The following is a 20,530-nucleotide window of genomic DNA, read 5'->3' as shown; positions in this document are numbered from 1 at the left end:
GCGAGCGGCCCCGTCTCACGAGGAGAAATGCCTGAGAGAGGAGAGTTTTGTCCCTTTTGTTCCTTTATTTGGGTGAGGGGGAGCGGGGGGGGGGGGGGGGGGGGGGATGCTGCGTGTCCCCTCCCAGACGCCCGGCCCCAACGCGCACCGGGAGCGGGTCAGCCCCGCGGCTCTTGGGCTTAACATCCTCCTCTTTCACTGAAATCGCGCGTTCCTGCCAAAACAAGAGCTTTGATCCCCGAACTAAGCTGTGTTCGGAGCAAGGCTGGAAGCACGAGAAGCGTTTGCCCGGCTGCAGCAGGCGGGACCCGTTTCTCTGTCCCAGGGCTCACCTGTGGCAGCTCGGTGGCCAGCTCGGTGGCCAGCTCGGTGGCCAGCTCGGTGGCCAGGCCGGCCGCTGCCGGAACACACAGAAATCAAACCGATTTTTAATCGCTTGTCCTTCCTTACGGTGGACGTGGCCTAAGACAAAGAAAACAAGGATGAGATGGCTGGCCGGGAGCCTCGCAGGAACAAAACCAGCCTCGTAAGCACGCTCCGAGGTTTGCCAAGCTCCCGCGCTGATGGCCGGTGCCGGGGTGTTGGTTTCCCGGGCAGGTGGCCGCTGCGGCAGCTTCTCCTGCCCTCGGAAAGGCCGGTTCCCCGGCACTAACGGCTGAAAGGCATCAGGGAGCTGCGCCGCAAAACGAAAAGCCGAGGTGGCTGCTGAAGGCAAGGGCTGCAGACCACAGCAAGGCTTTAGGAATCGGTGCGAACACCTTGAATTGCAAGCCAGGGCTGCAACGGCAACCTCTGCAGCAGCCGGAGAAGGGGTGCTGGGGGTGCTTCTGGGGCAGGGCAGCATTAATCAGCAGCCAGGTCTTCTGCCTGGAGCTGCTGAGGGACAGACTGGTCCAAGTGAGTCGGCCGCTCTCCCCCAGGGAGCTTCCTTACAGTGTCGGGATATGATTCCCTACTTCCCACAGCAATGCCGGTGCCTGCAGTCACTCCCAGCTGCTTAAACTCTCCTCCTCCTCCTCTTCCTCCTCCTCCTCCTCCTCGTTTGTTTCCTACGTTTACAACTCTGACATTGGCTGTCTTTAAATACTCGGTGAAAATGCTTTGCCCAAATGCTCTCTCGTGTGCGCAGGCTTTAGGAACACGCTCCTCATAGTGCTGCTGAACCGTTTCCACCGGCTGCCACTGCTGCCACTTGCAGGATTTGCCCAGTTCCCCATACCCCGAATGAGGAACCACCGCATTGTTGCAGCAACAAATACAATGGCCAAACGCAGCTGGTTTTAAAAGTCCCCAGCGTTAAGCACGCAGGATACGCAAAATCTACATGATGGGGAGAGGGGAAGAAAAGACAAGTGCTTGTGGATGTTGAGCAACCTGGCATGTTGGGCAATCCTACTGTTCATCAGTTATTCTTCGGTGAGTCTGTTCATTTTTAAGGGGAAGAAAAGTCCTATAATGCAGGTAAGTTTCTCATGAACGACGAATCTGGAAAAAAAAATCTGTAAGAGGGACTGACTGCAATTATTTTATTTGTTCAGTAAGACGGAGATCATCAAACCCACAGGATTTGAAAGCTGTAGGCACAAATACTACACAGTTCATGTACCTGTATCGGAGGAAAAAAAAGCCCTCATTCTTCCGAGTGTATATGCTTCTTATGAAGAACCAAAATAGCAACAATTTGATCCACCTTGAAGAAGTACGTGCTCCTTTATATGTAAGTGAAATAAAGTAGAGCTGTGATCCGCTATGGCTAGGAGATGCTCCGCTGAGAATACACGCCGTTTGCTGGGGGGTGGGTCCGACAAATCTCTGCACAATATCCACCAGATATTTCAGGTTTCAGCCTGACCTCGTAGGCTCTTACTCAGCCTTTACTCACTCAGACCGAGGGAGGAAGACTACAGACCTCCTGCTGGACCCAGAGATCCCAGACCCACTGCTGTGAGTAAGACTTGCTCACAGTGCACAGACTCGCAGGTCAAGGCGTTGAGCGTTTCGTGCTGAAGAAGGGTAGAACAGAACCAGCACGACTGTTTCACAGCTTGCTGAAAGCCAGAGCAGCTCTGCCCAGAAAGCTCTTCTTAGAATGAAATATCGATTCTGATCTATCGCACAGATGAGCAGGGTAACAGAGCCGTCTCCCATCTGCATGGGCTGCGGCAAGAGAACTACTTCCAAACCCCCAAAGGGGGAAGCTGAAGTTACAAGAAAAGTTTCTAAAAAACCCTTTCCTGTTGCAACAACCCGGGACAAAGAGGGGGAAGAGGCAGCTTGGAAACTTAACCCTCAAAGTGTGTGCCAGGGTTCGTTTTCCCTCTCTCGGTGAGTGGGTTTCTGATCCGACGCAGTCTCGCTGCAGAGCCCCCCGACTGAAACGTTGGCAGAGTTCTGTCAGAGGGTCGGAGTCCCAGGGGCTCTCAAGACAAGATCTGCTGTTTGCAGAGGAAACGGTACCAAGGGATAAGAAGGGCTCTGGGAAGGCAGGACCTTCATATTTCATAGCAGTGTAGGAGGTGCAGGAAAAGGAGCCAGCAAGAAAGCGGGATGCTGTTCTCCGACAAAGTCCAGCCAGGCCCTATCAGGGAAAGAAGGGGCTTTTTCTCCCCATATTTTCTGTTTTCCAGCATCGTCCTCACCTTTGTCCGTCAGACTCCCCGTCCCTCAGCCTTGCAGAGATCTGCAGGCGCCCTGTGGAAGCAAATCCGAGCGCTGTATTGCGGGCAGAGTCCCTGCCAGCTGGGACCAGAGGCTTTAGCCCCTGTCTCGCTGCACGGGAGATGTTATTAAATTGCTTTTTCTGTCTTGGCGGTGAAATGACCTAATTATCAGATTGCATTAGTCTTCATCTCTTAAAGTGGCCAAATCTGCTTTGGTTCTCAAGGATTTTATTGCCAGCTGAAAATAGCTTAATTGTATTGTACTTGCAAAGAAAACATGGTCTGGTAGAATCAAAGCAGTCGGTTTCCACAAGATGAGAAGAAACGCCATAAATAACACATTGGGCTTTTTTTCTTTGGTCTCGCCATTTCCATGCATGTAACTGGCATGAGTGGGCCTTTCTTCTCTAACCATGAAGTCAACTGGAAAAAATTCATCAGGAAAAGGTGGTTTTCCCATTCACAGTAAACCCCTGGGGTTTAGGCATTAACTGGATCTTTATAGGTCTAATGCTGGGATCTCCAAGGAAAAATGAAGCCATTTCGGTAACAGAAGGAATGGGTAAATCCAATGAAAGTTCCACTGAGAGACGGTTGCGTGTTTGATATGATTTGAGAGAGCAAATAAATATATTTTGTGCTTTGCAAGCAAATAGGATGTACAGATGTGCCGCCAGTGACACAGTTATACTGGATAATAATGGGTTTGTTCATAGAAGGGATGACATAGGGAATTGAATTGTTTATATATCTGAGAACAGCGGAACTCACACACCACTCACATTTTTCTCTCTCTTTCTTCCCCAGATACTTTGCGTCCAAAATCTTTCCTTAAAATTTCAGACTCTCTTATTTAGTCCTATGCTAAAGTCAAAACACCAGCTACATTTTGAAAAAAAATTAAGTATATACCTTCAGTCTTTGCTACTGCGGGGGGGGGGGGTGGGGGGTGGGAAGCAAGGTGAGGAAATTGTGAAATAAGGAATTACAAGCAGTAATCCCTAGCTAACAGTAACTGGATATAAGTAGCAATCCAACAGCAACCCAGGAAGTTCTGCCAATGAAAACTTATTTCCAACACTATAGTCCGTGCAGCTCGATTCTCAGTGAATTAAATTGCCTAATTTAAGGGATCTTTAATTTCCAGCTAAACTTTCAGACCCAACAAAATATGATAAAAACCTCCTGGGAAAAAGATCTCTCAGCTCTCAGCAGACTCTCACCCCTGCAGGGTCAGAGGCCTTAGAATGATCAGGAAATGTTAATCTGTTATTTAATGTACACTTTGCCCATTCTTTATTTTCTAGAAGCCGAGCTGTGGCGAGACAGTTGTGTTACCATTTAGTGATCTATTTTCACCGTTTAGGATTATGGATAACCTTTCAGAAATGCAGTAGGACAGCATCTAGCGTTGTTTGGGACATGGCAATATTCTTTATTTTCCCTTGTCCAGCCCCCAATCAGCTGTGGCAGTTTCTCCTCAAAGGCAGCAATGGGGAATGTATGTTTGGATTAATGAGAAGGACGTTAGTATAAGCGATAAAACTGACCAAGCAATTACATATTAATAAGGCTAATATTTTTCTATTAGTCTCAAAGTTATCTAATGATCTTCCACAGCTCCCATTCTTTGGATATCTCAAGGGAAAGGGAGTTAATGGTTAATAAAACTTGCCAGAGTGGTGAGAACATGCCCATGGAGCTGACATAGGGAACTTGACAATTCCTGGAAGGAAAAGGGTTAAGAGCCAGCAACTTACACACACACAACTGTGTGACTCCACTTTCATTCCCTTCCTCACAGCCTCATTGCCTCTGTTCCCGGCCTGCCAGGCTTTCTGAACTCAGGATGGGCTCACGCTCAGCTGCACACAACAGGGTAAGAATATCTTTGTATTTCTCTGGCTTGCAAACTTTGGGTTATGTAAATATTACCCGTAAGCAGGAGGGCTCTCAAGGGAGCAGATACTCCCAGGTTTTTCAATGAGTACTATGGGCTGTCACCGGACAGGTCACCTACTTGCTCAAAAGCCCTCGTGGGGCTCAGCCAACTTTCAAACTTCCATCTGCAGCGTTTGTGGTCAGAGACTGGATGAAATCGCAACCTCCTTCCTTGGGGGTTATCAGAGTTTAACGAGTTGATCCTCATAAATGGTTGTTAGCCAAGGCGTGAGGGTGGGGAGAGCTGCAAGATGTGTCCCTGGTCTGATTCTCTGCCCCCACAGCATCTCACCACCCACCTTTCCGGCACAACGATGTTCTGCTTACCAAAAAAAGAAGTGGTACCTACCTTCCGGTGTTCTGTGTGGGACGAGGATGGGGTAATGATGACGGACTTGTGTTTCCTCTAATTCCCCCACAGCTCTACGAGGAGGGATGAAGCAGAGATCTGCCTTGGCCTTTGTCACCGTGTGTGTGCCACCCCAGGCGGAAATGTGGAAAATTTCCAATGGGAAAGGGAGTGGCAAGAAAGTCAAATGCGATAGAAAGAGCTAGAAACCTTTCGCCCTTTCTCAGCAAAATTAATGCAAAGTACACGCTTTTTCTGCAAGTCTCCTTCTGACCCGTCTGCATCACAAACGTGATTCACCAAAGGGAGTCAAGTTGGGCCGTTTCACTTTCTCTGGTGGCATTTGGTAGTTTCTGAAAGATGATGTGAAATACGTGGGTACACGATGAAACCAGCTTCCAACAGCAGAACACGGTACCCAGGCGGGACTCAGAACCTCTGTTAAAACCCTACGTGGTTTTACTGCATTCCAACGTGCATACTGCATTTCTGCTCCTGATTGTTTATTATCACTGTACTTTATTACCTCTCAGTGCATCCACTCCAGTGAAAACCACCTTTATAAACTCAAAAGCGTTAAAACGACACAAACTACTGCTCTGCTTACTTTCTCACACTTTTTATTTCAGTATATTAGCTTAGATGCAAACATCCTCGGTGTTTTCTATCAGTTCAGTTTTCTCAGTTTTCTATCAGTTTGTACCAGAACCTAAGAATTTGCCTGGAGCCCATGGCCACAACGTAAAGGACAATATCAGAGTTTATTTTCTCTCCTGGAAAGCAAATAAACTTTGCTAAAAACAGAGAGTTACATCATTGGCCATTGTGGAAGGAAAAACACAGCAGAAAACAAGCTTAAGTTTCCTGAGGAGCCAGCGCTGTGCCAATTGCCATCAGCTGTGGACTTCCATCTGGATGGCAGTGGGTCAGAGCACTCCCTGGTCGGAGCCCAGGTGATGGTACGTGAATTTGTGCTGGTGGTTTCAAAGCACTGTCAGCTCCGACTGAACACAGCAATTCCTGTACCGGCTCTGCAGGTGCACCAAGGAGGGTCCTGGAGCTGCTGGAGCTGGTGGAGAGCAGTCCCACCTTGACTGGGAGAGCCTGGGGACCATCTGCTCAAAAGAGGGTCCTGGAGCTGGTGGCGAGCAGTCCCACCATGACTGGGAGAGCCTGGGGACCTTTCACAGCCACCACAGCATCTCTTCTCCCCCACGCCTGCAGTTCCCTGGTCAGGAAGCCAAGCTGAGCAAGGAGAGCCTGGCCAGGAGACACGTCGCCCGGGCAATCAGAAGAGTAGATCGTTGGCACAAAATGGCAGTCCAGCCCCGCTGGTAACTCCTGCGTGGCTGGGAAGGAGGTCAACAAATTAAATTAGCTGGCACCTTTCTAAATTTCCCTCAAAACTAAAATTGAACAGATGAGTAAAACCAGACCAAGCTCAAATTGTTGGTTAAACTTCCTGATATTGTTTTTGACTGATTATTTGGACCGGCCCTCCAAGGCCCACCCGCTAAAACACCTCTGTCATTCGCAAAAATCTGTCGTCAGAGAGGAAATAATCTTCAGCAAGTGAATGCCACAGCTTCCTTTCTTCTGCTATCGGGATCTTGTGCTGCTTATTTGCTTTTCTGATGCCATTTTGTGCCTCCAGGATAAATTCTGCCTTTCAGTTCTCTGCAGACGCCCAGGGGAAGAAGGATTCCTCACCCACCCTTGGGCATCCTGCACTAAAATTTGGGCCAAACTGCATGTCCTGGGCTCTGTTTTGGCCTGACCAAGCTGCACGGAGGGAAAGGGCAGCCGCAGAAGGAGGCTCTCCCCTGTTTTGCACTAGGAAATGTTGCACCTCAGAAGGCATGAGCCACGTGTTTTTTTGTAATCTCCCTAATACTTCAAAAGTTGGCTTTGATCCTCTGATATTATTTGAGTTAATGCCCAAACCCTATTAAGCAACCTTGTGACAGAGACTGGAGGGGAAAGGATTGTGCCATTTCCCATCAAGCATTAAAAAAAAATCAGTGTGGAAAGTCATGAAATGTCGAAGTTGCTGCAGCCCATGGGGACCTCGAGTCCCGGTGACATCATGGCCCCCGCTGGTGGCATCGCAGGTCCCAGGACCCTGGAGGTCTCCTAGGGCCGTGCTTGCCCCTCACGCTGGGAATGGGTGCTGTGGAGAGCAGGATGCCTGGGAGAGGACAGGGATCCCTGCCCGCAGACTGGGCTGGCACCAGTTAGATTTCCCTGCAGTTTGCTGGTGGCATAAAGCCATGTGCAGAACCACGCCGCCGGTCCACAGCTCCTGAAGAAGACAGGCTGGTTACAAGAAGTCCACATTCCTCCTCGGAGGCCTCAAAGTAGAAAGCTACCTTTATTCAGAGCAGCACTTCCACACACATTTCACTTTAGTCTAAGCACACACTTCGCTTGGGAGCCAAATGCCTAGCGAGGCCACCAGCTCGGGCAGAGGGACCGGCCAGCACCCAGGGTCTGACCACCTTGGTTTGACAAAGGGCAGGGATCACATGGAGAGGTGACGGGTGGCAGAGAGTAAAAAGTGAGAGAGACAAAGAGACAGAGAGAACGGCCAGAGCCTCCTGACATCGCTTGTTGTGGCACTGGAAGGTGCTTGCGCTCTCTGACAGCAAAGGTGACATAAAAACCTCTGCGGAACGGACCAGAGCAGAGCACAACGGGATGGATTTGCTCATCCTTCCCGATGGGGTGACTCCAGCGCTTCGGATCAAGTGCCAGCAATAACAATCATTTCTGGGTGTTCTGTTAAAAAAAAAAAAAAAAACCAAAAAAAAAAAACCAAAAAAAACCCAAACCAAATCCTCCAAGTTTATAAAAATTAGAAATCACCAACCAGCTCATCCTCCCTTAATCTCCACCCGGGATGCTGGTCACCGGAACCGCCCGGCGAAGGCAGGATGGGGCCCAATTCAGGTGAGGGTATCTGAAGGCACAAGCGAGTGCTGCAGAGAGCTGTTTGCTTTGCATTAATCACACTCCTCAAGCTCTGGAAAATTGCTTTTCCTCTGACCGTACTTCGCTGTAATTTTTTCAAGCTGAACTGGTTTGGAGAGAATAAGTGTCTGTTCTGAATCTTCATTAGAAATGTCAATTGACTTTGAATCCTTTTGGAAGGTCCAGAGAGAAACACAAGACTTTCAAGCATCTTTGTGCTTTTGGTGTCTGGAAGTGGCTTCTCTCACAGGAGAGAAAAGAAAAGAAGCAGATCTATTTGAGTAATTTAATCTGTATAAGGTAATTTACTACAAGGCAACACTTCAGGACTCAGGGCTCTTATTTTCCAGCACACACGTATCCTTAACTCGCTCTTCTCCAGCCTCAGTTGTGTTTGGGCTGACTCTTGTAAGAAGAAGCCTCCCTAAGGGGCAAATCTACAAGTCAAAGTCATGACTTCCTTCGCTGAGGAAAGGACCCAGAAGAGCGGATCAGCTGTGTGTGTCTCCTCCCTTTATATGGTTAGGCTGTTCCAGCGCTTTCATCATCTCAGGTAAAATTAGCACCATAGTAATTACCCCAGGCCAAATATACCGCTGGTGAAAGTGCCCATATTTCAGAGGGGTGAAACTGGAGATGGAATTGGCAGGTGCTGTCCCCGGTTATTTTATTCAGGCGAAGGTAAGGGAAGCGATGGGAGCTATTCCAGTCCCAGATCCCCATGTGCAGACACACGCTCGCCTGTGACACTTCCCCTCCACTGTGATTTTGCCCTGCCAGAGCTTCGCACCCACCTTCCTCCAGAGAGCTACAGAGATGATGAGGGGCCTGGAGCATCTCTCTTATGAGGAAAGGCTGAGGGACTTGGGTCTTTTTAGTCTGGAGAAGAGAAGGCTGAGGGGGGATCTGATCAACACCTATAAATACTTCAAGGGTGGGTGTCAGGAGGATGGGGCCAGTCTTTTTTCAGTGGTGCCCAGTGACAGGACAAGAGGGAATGGGCACAAACTGGAACATAAGAAGTTCCATCTAAACATGAGGAGGAACTTCTTCACTGTGAGGGTGGCAGAGCCCTGGAAGAGGCTGCCCAGAGAGGTGGTGGAGTCTCCGTCTCTGGAGACATTCAAACCCACCTGGACACGTTCCTGTGCAGCCTGCTCTGGGTGAACCTGCTTTGGCAGGGGGTTGGACTAGATGATCTCCAGAGGTTCCTTCCAACCCCATATCATTACGTGATTTCCAAGGCTTGCTAAAGCCAGGGTAAGGTTTTCCAAATCACCCCTCCACACCTCTGGAACAGACGGTACCAAGGGAGGTCTGTGGCCACAGGTTGGCTGGAGGGTGTTGGGAAAGGGCTGGTGGTGTGTAAAGGTGTGCAGGGCTGATGTTTTGTGTGATTGCAAAGAATTATATTTGATGGCTTTGATGGTACTTCTCCAAAACTAAGGATAAAATGGGAGGAAAGAGAAAGAAGAGCCGGTGAGGCCAAGCGTTAGGGGCCCTCTCACGGAGTGAAACGAGCGGCAAAAGAAAGGTGGATTTTTTGCCTGTGGAAAAAGTGACCACTGAAGAGAAGGAGCTTTAATTGGAATATATAGTGAGTAACTCCAAGAACTGCAATAAAGTACTTACCAAAGTTTGTTTCCCGACTCACATCCTACCACAGGTCACTCTGGGAACCGTCCCATTGAAATTGGTGGGGTCACATTTACTTAAGATGAGTAAGGCCCTTGACCCGGGCGGGCGAGGAAGCTCTCCCCCCGGCTGCGCTCACCAGGGTCTGGTTTTTGATCTCCACCTGGTGATCTGAACTGAGACCTACCCATTGATGAGCAATTCCCCTTTTTATGCCCTATTTAGGGCATGCCTACCACAATTAAACATTTATCAGTCAAAAGTTGAAACTTTACGACACACCCAAAAGGCAGCTCTACCAGGAGAGTGTGTTAGAGACGCCCCGCACGGATGTTTCCCCGAGCCCCGGTGGTATCGGGGAGGCTTTGGGACCGTCTCCTCTCTATCGCTGCTTTGTACAACGGTCACATATAGGCCATCAGATCGTTCTGGCACCTGGACTGAGCAGGAATCGTGCCGAATGAACATCAGACCAAAAATAGTCCCCTCCCCTGTCAGGCGAGTCTGAGAGACACCCTGTGATCAAAGATGGGGAAACACGAGGAACAAATCCAATGCCCGGTAGTCGCAGCGGAGCAGCTGCCTGACAGTTGTGGAGCTTCCTACAGCCGCGGCGGCGAAGGAGAGGCTGAGGAGAGGATGTGAAGGAGGAGGATGATATAGATGGTTCAGCAGATGTTTAATTGGAGCTACTCCCATGCGTGAGAGAACGCACGAAGCTGTTCAATGGAAAATGTGCGTTCAGAAGTGGACATGGCACTGAATATGAGATAATTATTAAGGCATTTCTATTTTGGAGCCTTTCTGTGTGTAGTTTTACATAATAAACGTCGGCGTTGCCTTTCTACACGCACACACGTTCCCTGGTCCAAACAAACAAGCAGCTTTTTGCTTCTTGTCACTGATACCTCTCGAAGTCAGTATCTTTGGCCACAAATAGCTCGTTGCCCTATTTGAAAAGTTCCTGGTGGAGCGAGGCCAGTTTTGACTGGCTATATATACCTACGCTGGCAAATCAAGCAACCTCTCAGCTTTTGCTTCTATATATAAAGAGGAATGATATAGAATAAATCAGCTGGACGGGGCACATGTCACATCAACTTTTATACCAAAATCGTTTTCTTTCTGAGTTTGATTTATTCCCCGGAGCCGGGGGAGGCAGCCAGAGCAAGCCCTCACCTCTGCTCCCAGATTTGCCCAGGATGGTCAGGCAACACCAGGAATTTGCCGACAACAGGTTCTCCGCTTATGCCGTGGTTATGACAGCGCCTTTCTACGGGCCGTTCAAGGCTGGTGGGGGAACCCCCCCGGCGGGGACAGCACGCTGTGCCTCCCGAACCACCGGCATTGTGAAAGCCGGCAAAGCTGACCCCAGAAGGGCCGTGAAACGGGGAGGGGGGGGGGACTGGCATAGGGCGTTTATCGGCCTTTATGGCGCTATTTTCCTAAGAGATGCCCTGGGGAGGCCGCCCAGCGAGGGAGAGCGGGGGGAGCGGGGCCGCTCCCGGGAGCGGGGGGACGCGGGGAGCGCGGGGAGGGGGCGCGGCTGCTCCACGGGCCGCCGCCAGGTGGCGCCCGAGGGCCCGCGGCGGGGCCGGGGTCGGGGGGGGGCGGCGGACCCCGGGGGGGGGGGCCGGGGGGCGCCGGGAAGGTGCGGGGCTGCGGGGACGCGTCTGGGCAGGGAATTCCTGGGGGGGGTCTGAGAGCCCCAGGCGACCCCGTGGTGCGGAGCGACCAGCGGCTGGCAGGTGGCAACGTCACCGCTTCGAAAAAATCCCCCCCTTTCCAGGGAGCAACGGGAGCCCGGCCCGGAGTGACCCGAATTCACAGCGTTTTGGGCTGATGTTCATCCCGTTCCCCCACCATCTCCCCAGCCGCGGGCGCTGACCCCAAGAAAAGTTCTACCTTCTGGAAGTAGCTCCTGTGCTGCGATGTTACGCCCCATGGAAACATCGATCCGCGTTTTTCAGCCCCGACTGGAGCCGCGGCTGCTCCTCGTGTCACCCGGGGCTCATTCCCGTCATCCTTCCCCGGGCCCACTTGGACATCAGTTTGTTGTCAGATGCTTCCCTAAATGGGCCTCTCAGGCCCACCACAGAGACCCTAACTCCTTCTGTTTGCAGGTTCCCAGCTCAAAATCAGCAAAGATTTAAAAGCTTAAAAAAAAAAAAAAAAAAAAAAAAAAAGCTTAGAAGCAATTTCTCCTTCCCACACCAAACACTTTCCGTACCCCCGTACCTGTTATTTCCTGAAGCGAGTGGGACCATAAGGCTTCAAGTCAGGGAGGCAGCTGAAGCCAGACCTCCAGCAGAGCGGGTCGGGAACAAGGGCTAAACAAAGGGGTATACATTATGCCCCACATCTGAAAATCAGCTTCACAGAAAATATGCGCTAAATGATAGATGATAATGGGGAAGGAAATGCCAGCTGCCTTAATGAACGGTGGTAGGCAAAGCTGGAAAAATAAATTATATAATAATCTCTTATTGCATTCCCTTCGACATAAACTAATCTTGACCCAGAACAAAAGTGCTACTTTCCAAGAGAAAATAACGGAGATGCAGCTATAATCACGACAGAGGAGTCCAACGCAAAGTGGTTTGTACTTTCTCTTTGTTGTTAACATTTCGCTTCATCTTGTAGAAAATTTTGTGGAAAAGATGGGAACAGGATGAGCAACTTCCAGCTGAGGCAGAAAGAGATGCCAACTGCTGCCTCATGATGGCTGGGAAGAAGCTACTGAACCTCACCCCAACGGATCTTTCTGCTGAGGAGCCCGGGAGCACGTGAAATGCTCTGGAAGAGCAGGAGGGCTCTTGTGTTCCACTTCAGCTCCCAGCTCGGAACAGCCCAGAATGCAGCCAGACACTTACTGGGGGACTGGGGGGCACGTTCGTCCATCCGTCAGGGATGACTCAAGGGTTAGGTCTGCGTTTCTGCTGTAAGGATGCAGGAGTTCCTACTTCGGTTGGGTTTTTGAGGGTCTTTCTTGGGTCTGCAACAGGGATGAATAAAAAAAGCACCAAATGGAAGTCCTTGGGAAATACTCTCATCCAGAAAGAGCAGATGAGTAAAGAGGATTCTCCCTCCTACTTACCCAAAGCTGCTGTACACCAGTGTACTGCTGTCCTGGTTTGAGGACAAGAGTCTTTCCTAGGTCCTCTCCTAAGTAAGGAGGATGTAAGAACTGGCTCTACCAAGAGCGCAATCAGGGCCCACCTAAACGACAATTACAGAAGGATTCTGCACATTTTGTGTGGTTGTGTGTCCCTTCTACACCTCTGTCCGATCCTGTCCCATCCACCTGGTGCTGTCAAAGCTCCTCCAGCAGGTGAGGAGGTTGTAGGTCCAGTACCCAGGCTCTGGATGTGGCTGCCCACGCGCAGCCTGTGTGTGCGTGTCTGTGAGCGGGGCTTCGTTTGGCTCCTTCCTCCAAACAGAGCTCATGCTAAGAAGCTTCCACAGAATGTATTTATAACTTTGTGGGTTTGCTTGTGATTTGGCATCTTTTAAAGTCCAAAAATTACTCTGTACCTTATAAATCTTTCCGAGACCTCTTAGTGCATAAGATCTGGAAGCTTAAAACTGTGGCTGAAGGGAAGAAAAGCAAAACGTGCTCTCACAAGGTGTGTGGCAGAGGCATGGTCTTTATTTCTGTGCCTTTATTCACAAAAATGCAATGCATGCTTTACTATACATTACTATACATAGTTCTTATACTGTGATAAATGAAATTAAAATATCAAACGGAGAAACCCAGAAAAAGCCAGACTGGTTGAGACCAGTGGTTCAACCAGTATCCTGTCTCCAGCACTGGCTGGTATCAGATGCTGTAGATAAAAGTAGGAGAAACCGTATAGTAGCCTGTTACGAATTAACATGCCCAGGAGAGAAGTTTCTTCCTGACCCTCATCAGTTAGTGGTTGACTCACATGCCAAAGCATACATTACTACACATGCTCACGTAGTTATATCTATCTCTACCAAGAAGCACGTGACAAAACGCTAAATCAGACTGCTGGTACTTCCACTTACAGGAAAGTCATTCCGAGGAAAGAATTTTCTCCACCGCAAGAGGCTCACGCAGTACGTAACCGGGAGAGGGAAAGGCAGCTGAGAGTCACAGCTTGATAAAGGAAACTACTTTTACAAACAGCACCTGAAATATGCACCTTTGGAAGATATCGTGGGGATTTTGATTACGTATCTCAGTAGTATCTCCCCTCTCCGCGTAGCTTTACCTACTAAGCAAATACTCACACGCGTGTAAGTATTCAGTGATCAGTTAAGCAGATTTCATGTTAGACATTCCCTTTTTTTCTGAAAATCATAGGATCACAGAAAAATAGGGTTGGAAAGTTCAAGGCAAGGTTGGCCATTCTGTATCAGGCTCCCAAGAGCCCCCACCACAGCGGTTACACCCCCCCCCCAGGTCTGGTGGTGCTTCGCCTTCCTTGTCAATGTGTTTCCTAATTAACTTCCATCTCTTTGGATTCAGCTTAAGGCCATGTTTTCCTGTCCTACCCACCAGGTACAGGCAACAGATCATCCCTCTCTCTCAAATCACAGTTTTTGAGAGCTCCTTCTTTGTTTCCTAACCCCTTTCTGGACTGAAACACCTGAAGTTATTTCCCTGCTTCCTCACTGACATGTTTTCTCCAGATCTCCAGATTCTCTTTGAATTGTTCCATGTCCTTCCCAAAGTGTGGTGCCCAACATTGAACAACATAACCCAGCCAAGATCTTTCAAAGTCAGAGGAGTGGGGAAGGATTACTTCACGTCTTGAAGGTTATATTCTATTTTATACAACCCTGATGGTGTGTTTTCCAACACCAAACAAGTCCTGAGACCCTCATACGTTTTCCTATGTTCCTTTTCATTTTTTTAAGGCTATTTCCCCAATACCTGCCCGTGCTAAAATCCAGGACACAATAAGATGTTTTCTACTGCAGTTATAGATGGATGCTGATGATGATTCAGCATATAAAATAGGCTAATTAATAAGCTTCAGAATAACTGCCTCCCTCCAGGCTTGTTAATATGCTTGGTTTTACCTAAAGGGATCACATCTATCCAAAGACAAGGGCTAGCAAAGGAGAAATGCAAGATACATTAAAATAATGCAGCACCACTGCTATACAGAGTAATTTCAGGAAAAAGGATTCAGCATGCTATTCTTCTTCATTAAATGGGATGAGCTCATAAAAAACTTTTAATTAGTCAGGATGATGTGAATGACTCGTCAGACCTAATTTTAGCAGCCCAAAGTTAGCCAGCATTTCCACACCAGTCATCTCATCTCCTTCAACACGAAATGGAGAGGGATGAACTTTTCCAGGACAAACACATCCTATTGCCTTCACTCCCTCAAAAGCCAGAGTAAGATGGGATGAGGAGAAGAGTTCCAGTAACCACAGAGAGCCTTGACCAGTAGGCAAACAATTTCCTGATGGCTGAGGTCAGGTGAGATAAATCCCATTTTAGGCAACCACAAATTCAGAGATAATTATTTTTACGCTAACGTGATAATTAAACACAATGCAAATTAACTTTAATCATCAGAGAAAGCAAAAAGCATGATGAGATATTGGTTATTGAATAATTACAGGGATGTGCAGAGCACGGAACTTCATGTCACAGACATATTCAAAATATTCATATTTCCCTTTTTTCCAAATTGAGCTGACAGCTGAGTATGTTAAATTTCTCTGTGAAAGATCATTTTTACAGTCATTTCAGATGAATAAAAATATTTCATTTTGACAAAATCACACTGGTCTCCAGATTGATCTTCATCTTTTTAAGGAAGTATAATATACTAAAAAGAAAAGCAAGGCTGACATTCTGGAATTAAAGACAGTTTGATGTAAAATATTGCACAGCTCACTCTAAACCCATGATCTTCTTTCTGAAGCTCAACCTGATTTTGCTGATTTCGGTTTCCTACTCGAGGTCTCGTTTTGATTCCTGACCAGTGCGAACGAGCCAGTTTGGCCAGCCCTTCTCCTAGCCACGAGAGCCACGGAAGAAAATCTCCCTGCAGCCCCAGGCCAGCTCGAGCTGTGGAGGGACTGGGAGTTGTGGGAATGGCTCACGACTAGGAAATGAGAAAAGCTCTCCAGGATCCCACTGTGGATCCCACAGGACGAGGCAGGGTGTGAGCAGGTTTCCAAAGCTGCCCAATAATACTGGGTTCAGTTATTCTTTCCTCCCTCCTACAAAGAACAGCCCCGTAGGTTCACCAGTATAACCCCAGGTTGGGAGCTTCATTTGAACTGCTCGAGGGGTGCAATGAAATGAGGAATCGTTTGTTGTGATGGTGGGGGAGCTTCAGAGCCTCCTAGAGAGACTGGGGACCGGCTTTCTAAATAAATTAGGCAGCTTTGAAAAATCTGACCTAGAGGGCACACTACATTGTTTTTGTTCCCTGCCTAGATCATTATCTGTCTCTGGGTATGTCCAACATTGGTCCCTGCAGGGTAATAAAGTTGACAGTACGTTTGCTCGAGCACAGTAGCTGTCTCGTCAACCCAAATGTAAGCTGTTGTCTTGTGCCAATGCTAATCCGTTAGTGATACCCACGCTAACCAGGACGAAGCTCCTTCTAGCAGCTGAGCAACGTATTACATGCTGTCAGCGAGGTTTATAATATAAATACTTGTGCATATGAGTTCATTGTTTATCTTCTAAAAGCTATGATGGAAGAATCTGTTGGAAGTGATTTTAATTGCAGCACCAGGCTAGATCTGGGACTCTATTGATAGCCTACTTAAGGTCACAGCTGCTTTCTGATAAGAAACTTCTCCAGAAGGTTGATTTGCAGCTGGCACTGGGTCTTCTGGATCTTCACAACTAGTGATGAGGGCAACTGCACTAAAGGACTTTTGGTTAGTATTAAATGACTTGATCTCCAGTGCTGGTGTCTCTGCTTCTTTTTTCCGTGTCTTCTCGGTCCGGTTCCACTCCTGCTCCTTCCGATCCAGTTGCATGGCACTGCAGTGAGGAGCATAAACTTCCGTGGTTTCTTCAAACTGTAAGCAATCCACCTTGTAGTATTTTTTCTTTACATGTAAGACGTCATTGAATCTATGGCCCCAAAGAATCTCTCTGGGGACATAGGAGCTTCTTGACTGATGTGAAGTTCCCGTTGAATCACCCGTGTAGACAAAGGTGACCAAGATTTCAAAGTTGTCCTTGGCCAGAGCTTTGCGGTCCAGACCATACAAGGGGCTCTCGCTATCAATTTCATGTACGACTGTCACTGGCGTAACAAGTATGATCTGGTCATTTAGCAACTTCAAGTCCTTATATTCCATCGTCATCCTCCCCTCCTTGTCTTCCTTGTAGCGCAGAAGCTGAGCTCGTACGGAGCCCTCAACCATGTGGTTTGGCCGGAAATCGCCAATGCGCCACATCAGGCAAAATTTATCATCCCTTAAGCCTACAACAGCGTAGTAGCTAAAACGAATGGTTTGAGCTCTTTTTCGAGCCGTAGCCATTTTAGCCAAGGCTGCTCCAATGATGAAGGTGTCAATAATGCAGCTTAACACTGACTGCAGGATAACCATAAGGATCGCGACAGAGCACTCTTCTGTAACACAGCGGTAACCATAACCGATGGTGGTTTGGGTTTCAAGGGAGAACAGGAATGCTCCCGTGAAGCTATGCACATTTGCAACACAGGGGGTTATTTCTTCGTCATTGAATAAATCTCCGTGTTGGATTGCTATCAGCCAGAAGACTAGTCCGAAGAACAACCATGAAAGAACATACGACAATGAGAATATCACAAACATATGGCGCCACTTGATGTCCACCAGCGTGGTAAATATGTCCACCACGTAGCTCTCCCATTCCCCGAAGATGTGCTTGAAGTACACATTGCAGCTGCCGTCCTTGTGGAGAAATCGCTTCTGCGATCTTTTCATCCCCTTTTCAGGGCTCTCTTGACAAGCGCCTTGGTAACTGATCTTATTTCCCTGTATGTTTACAGGCCTATAGCAACCGCTCTGCTCAGTCATCTTTCTCATATCTGCCTCGTGGCATCAGTTTACAGAACACACGTGGTCCCAAGGGCTATTGTTTTCTTTGCTCATTGGAAATCTATGAAATAAAAGAAAAGAGTTTATTTTTGTTTTAATTTCCCATGCCAGAACTGTGTAACACCAAATCTAAATACATTCACTCTGTGGCCATCATGAGCAATTTTCTGAGGACTACAGACTCTGACATTCATTAAACAACACAGCTCAAAAACTTAGGCCTGGAAATATGAGGCAGCGAGAAACTAAACTAGTTAGAAATGTCCGTATCAATCCGAGAATTTGGTAGATGAAAACAGAAATCAAATACCTTTGTGGTGACCCCACTGTGTATGTCTCTTCTAATGTTCTGCTGAAGTAACATTCAAATCAGGATGGACTCTCATGAACAGTCACAGGAATGGCATGAACCCTCTTCAAGTTAGTCAGATATTGGAGGTACTTAATTATTTGTTTGTTGCAATTTTTTTTTTCCTCCATGAGAAGAAATGCCTGGGAAAACACTCTCCTTTAGAGAGAAGACTTCAGTAGCGTGGGCAGGCGAGGTCAGTGCCAATGTGTTTTAACCAGAAAACGTATCGAACACAATCATTCATCATCATTTGTGTTTCAGTAGTGCCCATAAAAAGCTGGTCATGGAACTGAAATTTACTGGGCTAGTGCTACAGAGACATATTTGTTCAATTTATAGAAAAGTATTTACATTTCAAATGAAAAAGAAACCTCTCTGAGGTCCTGGAAACCCTCACACATCATTCCTTAAAACAAAACAAAAAAAAAATCCAGCTGTCAAAAAGTATTTACATTTTTATTAATGAGTTTGAAACAAACATGCAGTATGTTAATAAAATCTGTGGATGACACAAATTTAGGAAGTGATGTGAATTAGGAGATTCCTCTGTCAGATCAGAGAAAAAAAGGATGTCTTTGCAGATTGCAACCATATGAACGCCAGCAGTACGAAGTGCTAGGCTATACGTTTAGTGACTAATAACAAGAACTTATGTTAGAAACTGAGACCTCATCAACTGGAATCCAATAAAAAAAGGAAAGACTCAGCTGAAGCAATCAGTTACAGGATGCTTATGAATGACTTGTAGGATACAGCACTGAAAAAGGCAAATGCCTTTTCCTGCAGGTCTCCAGCTCGTCCTGCCATATCCCAACCGCCGACCCACACACCACCGACCCGTCACAAGTGCTGGGGCACTCAGAACAATTCCCAATTTCTGCCAATTGTCATGCTTCTAACTGACATTTCTGAAGAAAAGAAAGGTAATATTTTTGAGGAAAAGCTGTCATTATTCTTCCAAAAATTGTAAGTTTTCAATGGAAAAATGACAAGTACTTTTCCCATTTCTAAGCTGGTTTCAGCTGACAGAAGTTCAGATGTAGGTTTACAACGAAGCCAACGTATTCATGGAAAATGAATTTAAAAAAAGTTTCCTAGCGGTAGCTCTTTTTCCTCAGCTCTTCATTCACTTTCCCTGAGCCTAAATGACTGCACACATTCAAGGCAGAAGAGAGTCAGGCCCATAGAGTGTAATATATATTGGATGGACTAGATTAACAGAGCGAGAAGCCTTCTCCCATCCAAGGAACAATGACAAGCATGCAGAGATGCTGCTCCAAAAACACTTAAAAGCCAAACATAGTTTCCATTTCTTTTTTCTTTTTCTTTTTTTTTTTTTTTTCAGTACAGAAATGAATGTGACATATGGTGTCGTAGCTTCAGAATGTGGCCTTCATTAAAAAACACAACATTAATGTTTCCAAAAATACTTCTTGGAATACAGTCTTTGGAAACATTCATATGACTTGCTTTACTCATAGCTTTAAACAAACAGTGCAGCCGAGTCTATTGAAGACTCTTGACCTAACATTTTATAAGTCATATTTAACAACAAACAAAAACTGGAAACTGTTGAGTTATTTTTTTAAGAACCTCATAATATGAGGTGTGAAAATGAAGCAAATTGTAATCAGGAGCCAATATAATCTTAAATAAAAAACATACTCAGGCTTATACGGGTTTTCTTATTGACTGATTCAAACTAGAGTTCCTTGAAAATACTCACAAACATCCTGGGACTCTAAAAGGGACTAAACAGTTCATGAATGGAAGACTGCTGAGCTGACTCCACGCTCTGCTATTGCCATCAGCAACTCATCGGATTTCAAAAATGGTGTTTTGCTGGCACCATCTTTAGATTTTGTTGGTGCTGGCAAGAATCACGGCCTGTCACCCATGCAACCATGTGGCAAAGTCCTCTCTGATTTTATGGTGGCCTGTCACACCCAGGAGACAGCTCCGATTGTGAGGCACCTTGCATCAGGAGCTCTGACTCTAATTAGGGTCTCTCCTAAGTACAGGTTGCAGTAACAGACACATGCTGAGGGATGTCTGCCATGGGTTTTTGCCTGGTGCAAATGAAGCCACGTAGCGAGATGCCAGATTGGATTTCGCAAAACTATCAGAAGTATGTCTGTAAGAAGAAAGGGAACGTGATGCAGAGCTTCCTAAACCAGAACCAAATCATCAAGCCCTGAAGCTGGACGGAGTAAAAAAGAACCAGCGCAGAGCAACGCTAACAGACATACATTGCTCTCAGGATCTGAGTTAATCTTTCTCCGTCGTGCTGAAAATTGGATTGCTCAGAGCCATTTGGCATTGCACAGTGGAGACGTGCCCCAGATGACCTAAAATCCCAAATGTGCTTGAAAGTCTTAGGAAATAGGCTCCTCAGTCACTCAAAAACATCTAACAATGTTGCCCAGTATTTTGGGTGTGCTTAAAGGTAAGCCAAAGCTGAAGTTTTCCAGGCTACCTCTTAAAGTCTCTTGAGTGCAGTAATAATCATGCATCATAATTAATAACTCTTTTACATTGTCTGATGTTGCTCAGAACGTTTAAGTCTTAAAAAAACCCTCC

At 47.1% G+C, this 20,530-nt stretch overlaps 1 protein-coding gene across 1 annotated transcript; it reads right to left on the bottom strand.

The window, feature by feature from the left end:
- Positions 1-16,296: 16,296 nt before the first annotated feature.
- Positions 16,297-17,586, bottom strand: KCNJ16 (potassium inwardly rectifying channel subfamily J member 16). The gene has a single exon (XM_074160090.1). It carries the CDS (start codon positions 17,584-17,586, stop codon positions 16,297-16,299), a length of 1,290 nt encoding a protein of 429 aa, XP_074016191.1.
- Between the last annotated feature and the right edge of the window lie 2,944 nt (positions 17,587-20,530).

Source organism: Numenius arquata, chromosome 17 (genome assembly GCF_964106895.1).
Source record: "Numenius arquata chromosome 17, bNumArq3.hap1.1, whole genome shotgun sequence".
Classification (NCBI taxonomy): domain Eukaryota; kingdom Metazoa; phylum Chordata; class Aves; order Charadriiformes; family Scolopacidae; genus Numenius; species Numenius arquata.
This window is presented reverse-complemented; position numbering and strand designations above follow the sequence as displayed.

Excerpts from the sequence above, each read along its gene's own strand:
- KCNJ16 (XM_074160090.1), bottom strand. The coding sequence starts at position 17,586 with ATGAGAAAGATGACTGAGCAGAGCGGTTGCTATAGGCCTGTAAACATA.